At 30.6% G+C, this 8,177-nt stretch overlaps 1 protein-coding gene across 1 annotated transcript; it reads right to left on the bottom strand.

Annotated features, from left to right (window-relative positions):
- Positions 1-363: 363 nt before the first annotated feature.
- Positions 364-1,890, bottom strand: LOC149571989 (heavy metal-associated isoprenylated plant protein 39-like). The gene is made up of 3 exons (XM_089813362.1): positions 1,760-1,890; positions 1,390-1,465; positions 364-1,297 (listed from the first exon to the last, which is right to left on the bottom strand). The coding sequence occupies exons 1-3, from the start codon at positions 1,763-1,765 to the stop codon at positions 1,008-1,010; spliced, it is 372 nt and encodes a 123-aa protein (XP_089669488.1). The 5' UTR covers positions 1,766-1,890; the 3' UTR covers positions 364-1,007.
- Positions 1,891-8,177: the final 6,287 nt, after the last annotated feature.

Raw genomic sequence — 8,177 nt, forward strand, 5'->3', positions numbered from 1 at the left:
AACATGGATCCATGAATTTGATCTAAAAATTGCACACATGAATCCTACTGATAATTGATAGTAATATGATAGTTTAAATATAATTAAGTTACTATAGAAAATACGTAAATATTATTTAAAAATAAATTTGTTACTATAATTTGAAAAGTATAATTTAAGTGTTGAGAGAAATAGACTTATCTTGATATATAATTTATGATTTTAAAATTATTATAAAATTTATTTTAACTCATAAATTGATTTCTATATATATCTATCATTTTTATGTGAAAATAAAATAATGATTTAATTGATTCAAAATCTATTTTGAAAATACTGAACTAACAGAAAGGGCAATTCATTAAAATGTAGAAAAATAGAATATGTGCTCAGATTTAAACCCTTTCATAGAAACAACCTTTTTGATCAATCAAAATACAAACCAACCTTGACTTCAAAGCTGTAATATTTTACAACTTATAATATTCGAAAACCAGACATTACACTAATACACAGGAACCATGGACTCTGTAGAATGCCCTTTCCAAGAAAAATATACCCCATAAATAAAGACAACTTGCAGGCATGACTTAAACTTAGAGGCTCTGTACTTACTTTCCTATTTAACAACTAAACTTAGAACCCATGGATCTAAGATGCTTTCAGGGGCTTTCCATTTCGGCTCTGGTTTTACCTGAAAAAATATCAGAATAGCTAAATACAAATCTGCTGTACAAAAACTCTTGAGGAAGATTCCAATTCTTGCATTTTTCTAAGGTTTAGCAACTCAACTAAGGACTGAAGGGTATCCATTCTGTCAAATTCATCAGGGGTACAATCATGGCCTCATTCTTTTTAAATGTCCGCGGCCTTGCACTCGATAAGACTTGATCCTGGTAAGCTCTTTGTGAGCCTTTCAACTTCACCAATAAATCAAGGACCCTTTGACAATGGATACCTTTTATTTACATTCCCTTTGAAATTTGCGTAGAAACTTCAATCAAATTATATGCACTGTACAAAAAAGTTCAGCAAATAGTGCAAGAACTATAATCATCATGAGCTACAGCGTTGTATTCATATGGCCTGTAATTGTAATTTGGGGGATAATATAAAATTGTTGGAACAGGCTCAGATTTTTTGTTATCTTTCTTTTGCTCCTGTTTTGGAGCCTCTTTTTTCTCTTCCTTGGCTGGCCCCACGCTTAAAAGCTCTGTATGCCCAAATTTCCTGAGTTTTGATGTCAAAGACACAGGATCTGCATCACCAATTACAGTGATCTTCTTCTCTTTCATGTCCACCGTCACAGAATCCACCCCTGCAATACAAAGTTTTCATTTAGTCTCTTCTTCACTTTGTCAAAAAATTGCTACAAAATTAGATCAATGATTTTGCGGAGAGTTATAGTACCTTCTACCCCTGCAACTGCCTTGAAAACCCTTCTTTTGCTTTTCTCGTCCTCCAGAGACAATTTTAACACCATTTTCTGCACAATCCGAGGATTTTTTATCGATTAATTGAGAATTCGACATCAATTGAAAAACAGTTATTTAAAATTAGAAATAAAGATGAATTTCTGGATCAAACTGTTTAGTAATTTTCTTTCCTAGGTTTTCGGCTTTATCAGTAGACTCAGTAACTGTGAAAATAACCTATTGAATCCATGAAAACGGAAGCTAAAACTCTCACAAACCCCTCTGTAGCCACATGCAAAATCTACCCCCAATTAACTTTCTCTGTGAACTCAATTTATGCACAATTGTCAGCAAAATAAACTTACCTTCATTTTGACAACACTTCTGCAAAATGAAGACTTGGTTCTTGAAGTTCTTCCCTGAAACCGAAAGAAAAATTCTTCTTTTTGGGGAACACAATAGAGATGCTCTGTTCTTTTCTCTACTGCTGGTATTGGTATTTATACCAGGAAATGTTGGTATGAGATGTCTTGGGTTCAAAACATGGAATAAGTAGCGTGGCGAACAAGTCTTGAAAACATGGTCTAAGTTCTCTTTCTTGACTTTGACTCGTTGGAGGAATTGGTCCGCACCGTCTACCGTGCAACATATATGCACCACTATGGAAGGAAAATATTAAAGAGTTTGAATATTTAACACTGGCTACCGGTGCATATAAGTTGCTGGAATGGGTCTCCCTCCATGGTAAATTTTGGGCGGCTGCTCTCGTTCAGTTGCGTCACAGGATTGTTAAAATAAATCTCATCTGATATCTGTCAATGTGGCCCCAGTTTTCCCAAAATACTGGTGAACAGCGAAAATGGAGGGAGGAATAAAAAATTCCCCTGCCGGCAGCCATTCAGCTGTAGAAGATTCGAATCGATCCCATTCTTATTTAATAAAAAATAATTTTAGTTGATGTCCACATATTTTGTCCACTCTTTTTGTAGGGGTAGAAACCAAAACTCATTTGCTTTTAACAAATTGTTTAAAGCCATCCGATAAATGAACATGAATTATACTAATAAATAAACTTAGATATTATGAGTACTTTCGAAATTATTTTTAAAAATATAAAAAACAAGTGAAAAACTTATCTATAAGAATATATATAATTTTATAATATATATTTTTTAATATCAATTATACAATTTTTGTATATATTGTTTTGAACTTTTTCTACAAATTCAACTCTTTGTGACTTTAACCTTGTCATGTGAAATCTTTAGAAATATGTCTATTTCTAGTACAGGACCGTAATAGTGCTACTTAGCATCACTAAGATTGGCATGCTTGACATGAGAAGCAACTTGTTTCCCTTAATTTGTTTTAATCAAATGCATAAACAAATTTAACGATTTTGCATAAGTTTGAAGATACACTAAGAAGAATGCAAATGTCTATTTTATCCTAATCAAACCAAATGATGATGCAGAGTTATTTTCTACTATAACTATTAAATATTTAAATGTGTTATGTAGATAGTAAGTCTTGAATAATCAAAATGAATCAGGATATATATCACTAGCGCTTGTACCAAAAGGTACAATGTGTCCGCCGATATCATCATATGTTGCACATTATTGCCTCAATTCCTTTTTGTTCAAACCATTTGATGTTATGATTGTATAGATCTTGTCCCATAGAAATATCTATTTTCCATGCAACATAGACGGGACAAAAAACACAATGTAACATAACAATCAGCAAATGAGTCCCTATAAGAACTCAAATGGTTGGTAGTACCATATTAAAAAAATGGGCTATAAACAAATCAGAATTTAAATCCATATCTTCAATGAAGCAACTAATTCAGTTCCATTCACAAGAAACCATTTCAACTTCTGAAACTCTTGACAATAATAATTAAGATGAACACCCAACGATTTATAAAAGGCATTGAAAGAACCTGGATTCATTAATCTATGGGTGGTTAAACTTGTTTCCACCAACAGAGCATGCTTTCTTAATTATGTAGTCACAAGGTGAGTGATGTATAAGTTTCAATTATTTTTGAACAACTACCTAGCTTGAAATGTGTCTCAAAAGTTGAGCGTTAGATGCAACTAAGGGACATATATATACTTGTAAAATTAAATAAACAACCCACTTCATCAATCTTGTGTCTTGCCTTTGTTAAATATATTTTAATCACATATTGAAAAGATAAGTAAGAGTTAATAAATTTCAAAATCTCAATACAAAAATGTTTGTCTCTTTTATGGCCACCACAATAGTGTCAAATCCAGGAAGAAAACATTCTAAAATCCTTTCAACCACATCTTCCTCAAGTGTCTCACCATGAGATTTCATTTGGTTTACTAATCCAAGGAGTTGACTGAAGAATGACTCTATTGTATTTGATTACTTGGTGTAAATGGTCTCAAAATCCCTTCTTAGCATTAGAAGTTTAGTTGTCTACACTTTTGCCATTCCTTGGTAGGTTATGTAAAGATATCTCATGTTTACTTGGACTTGGACTTTGTTGCTGCTACAATCCTTGGAAATAAGCTCTCATTCACCCTTTGAGATATTAAAAACCAAGCTTTTGAATCTTTCTTTCTATTATCTTCTAATAAGTCTTTATCTACTTTATCTTTCAATTAGTCTTTATCTGTTTCAGAGAGTGTATTGTATCTGCTGCATTTGGTGGTTTTGGGTATCCATTTTCAACAAGATCCCATAAATCTTGTGAAGAAAATAATGCCTTCATTGCAACTGCCCAAAATTCATAATTTTTCACATTGAGCTGTGGGATTTGTGGGTTTGTCAAGCTTGTGCTTGGAGCTGCCATGGTTGACTATGAAAAACTCTTCAACTCTTTTGAAAAAACTTTTGAAAACCTTCACCACGAATGACCTTAGGCTCCGATACCACTGATGGAGAGGGAGAGAAAATAAAAACAAAAATAAAACAGAGCGAAAAAACAAACAAATAGAGATAAAAGTAATAATAGAGAAAAGATCCCTTGCTATTATAAACAATTTATATATTCATATATTAAAACATACAGATATGGTTTGCTAAATGGAGGTGTTGCTCTTTCATTCAACTTAGAAAAACTTTAAAACCCTTGTTTTCTTCTTTGTTCTTTGTTTCTCTCTTACAAAAAGTTTGCCCTATTTTTGTGAATGCTATTACAACAGTAATGGTCTTTTCATATCTCAGATTTCTTCAGATGTTTCTCTCTCACATATCTGTTCTCAGAACTCACATTTATGCCCAGCAAAATGAAAATGTCAAAAACATAACTTAGAAACATTTGACATTTGGTTTTAAATCCACCATAGATGTTTTTAGAAATACTCCTACAATAATATTTTTTTAATACAAAATTCGTCCTACAGATATGAATGAGATATAGATGGGACAGCAAAAGGTGGGAAGAAAAGAAGCCTACGGAGAAGTAGCTGGGGCAGGTGGTGATTAATGTCAAGAATTGGGTGATAAAACTTTCGAGCAATTTTCCCTCCATTCCAAGTAGCCTAGAATGCATTAAACTGAGACCAAAATCAAGTGACATAAAAAACTGTTGCGGTGGGAATGAATGACAATCTAAAAGCGTCATTGCAATTGAAATATGTTCCACTGTAGCAAATTGATCCAATACTACAATGAACAAGTAATACCAATTTCTTGATTATATGTCTAAAATAATAGTACCCCTGCTTAACACCAAAAAAATGAATTTCAACAAATCCAAGTCTTGTGGCTATGGTTTGAAGCGTCTAATCAAAGTATGTTAAAAAATTAGAAACACCCCTGGGTATGTGTGGTGCTGTAGCAAGTCACGGGTTATGGACTTTTGTAAGCATAAGACCTGTTCAAACCCCAAGTAAATGTAGGTGAGGATAACTAAAGGGCCTGAGCAAATTGAAGGAATAGATAAGTCCCTCGAAGTAGCTAAGTTGAAGGATAGCTCCAAAAGCTACTACAAGCCATTTTGCAGAGAAAGGCATGTTCCCAGCCTTTTTTAATGAGGAGAGAAACAAAAACTACGAACTTCCAACTCACACCCTATGGAGTACAGAATGCAAAAGCAACAGCATATAATATTGTTTGAAGCGTTCAAGAACCTACCCATCGGTTGAAGAAGCGAACAACCCTGAGTAGTCTGCAAAATGTACCACAAAAACACATTAAATTAGACACAAGTTTCATTATCAAGAGAAAAAGATTGCGGCGACTCACTTGACGTAACCTTCGGTAGAAAGCTATAAATCCTTGTGCCTGCTTTGCGTCTGGTTTTCTTAACCGTGTCTTGCTTGAGATTGAAAAGGAATTAGTGCCCACTCTGTCATCCATCTAACTGAGGTACATAAGATATGGTTTTAACTAATACCGGACAAAATGACATAGATTAAAATAAGTGGGGGTGTGAATAAATTTCAAAATCTCGATAAAAAAATGTTAAGAGTATTTTTTCCGGTGTCAGCGTCAGACACATTTCAGGCATTGGACAATTTTCAGACTATTGTGTGCCACAATAAAAAGCCTATTGGCTTAATTATATACAATGCTTTAACTAATTTTGTGCTCATGTCTACAAATAATAACTCTAATTGGAACTTAGTTAGCTTAGGATCAAGCTTAATGTTGATTTTATATATTTGAGCATATGAGCTACAATATGGTCTTGAACCAAGTTTAGTATTACACCCTATGATTTTCATTTAAGACTAGGAAAGAGAAATTTAAAGATTAAATCTAGAACCTTGTAATTTATTGAGTCGTGATCAATCAAGGCTTAAGTGAAATAATTTATTTTTCACACATGTCATAAGCACACTAGAAATTTGTACTACAAATACTCAACCAAGGTAGTTCCAAAACAAATAGAAAAAATATATTAAGCATGTACTTTTCACTCTTACACTATTAAATAGAGAGGATCTATTGCACTTCTTTAAACATTTACTATTCATGTAAGCAAAATACGTCACATAAAAGTGCTTCATAAAAGTGCTTAGCTAGTTATATTCATTAAATGTTTGCAATAAAATGAAAAAAGAAAACCACTCGATTTTATAGGTCCATGCTCAAGTCCTCTACTATTTTACTTATGTTAATCACATGCTCCTTCATTGCACTTATCTACATCTATTTCTTCGTTCTTTCAACCACTTATATTCCTTTATTTTCCTTTGTTTCTACTCTAGGGTATTCATTTTGGATCCTTACTGATTCAAGAGAGATCTTATTGAGTTAGGAGTTTAATAATTTGATCTAATTTCTTATTTGGCCTATTTTTGGGTGCATTTCTTGATCCAACCGAATGGAGTTAGAATTCCTAGTTGTTATTATAACAGATAAAAAAATCTTGCATAAAAAATAAACATATCTTGCCAACATAAAGATCTAGGCCGTATAATTTAACCTAAAGTTCTTATAACATATATAAAGATACAAATTGACATAAAATAAAATACCAAAAATATCTCATATATTTTAGAGTAATACATCAATTTATTTTTTACAAAACTTTTATCCCAAGAGATAATTCATCAATTGGGACCAAAATATCAATACATAAACACAAATGATATAATGTTAGTATAGCCATTTTGCCTCCTTTAACCATTAACTACTCTTCATCTACTACTCCTGTGTTTTCATATAATCATCTAGAATTTGTTAGCATTTACATTAATTACTAATTGTATAGCATTAAAGAAAATTGAACATCCTTATATATATATATATAGATATATGTACATATATATATAGATATATGTACATATATATATATATATATATATATATATATATATATATATGTACATATATATATATATATATATGTACATATATATATATATATATATATGTACATATATCTATATATATATATATATGTACATATATATATATATGTACATATATCTATATATATATGTACATATATATATATATATAGATATATGTACATATATATATAGATATATGTATATATATATATATATATGTATATATGTACATATATATGTACATATATATATACACATACATATACATACATACATACATACATACATACATATACATACATACATATATATATATATATACATATACATACATACATATATATATATATACATATACATACATACATATATATATATATATATATATATATATATATATATGTATGTATATGTATGTATGTATGTATGTATATGTATGTATGTATGTATGTATATGTATATATATATGTATGTATATATATATATATATATATATATATATATGTATGTGTATATATATATGTATGTATGTATATATATATAATGTATATATATGTATATATTTATATATGTATATGTGTATATATATGTATATGTAGATATGTATATGTATATGTATATATATATGTATATGTATATGTATATATACATATACATATATATATACATGTGTGTGTGTATTAAGCATAATAATCATAAGTTGAAGTAAATACATCTTATTTAGGAGTGAAGATAGCTTTAAGAAACCTCTACCAAAAAAAGTATGTAAACTATTGGTGAATTCAACCTTAAATGTGCAGGAGAAATTTCTAATCGAGGGTGATTGTTTGAGGCAAGGGAGAAAATTATTTTCTATTGGTGAAATTTTCCTTTTCGTATCAAAATTTAATAATAATTGTGGTGAATTAATTTATTTTTTGGTATGCAAATATATGTAGGCAATTTTTTTGTTGGTCATAGACATTTTTGTAACATGAGAGGCAAATTAATTGGTTCA

Source organism: Cupressus sempervirens, chromosome 2 (assembly GCF_028749045.1).
Source record: "Cupressus sempervirens isolate cs-2001-9-10 chromosome 2, ASM2874904v1, whole genome shotgun sequence".
NCBI classification, from domain to species: Eukaryota; Viridiplantae; Streptophyta; class Pinopsida; order Cupressales; family Cupressaceae; genus Cupressus; species Cupressus sempervirens.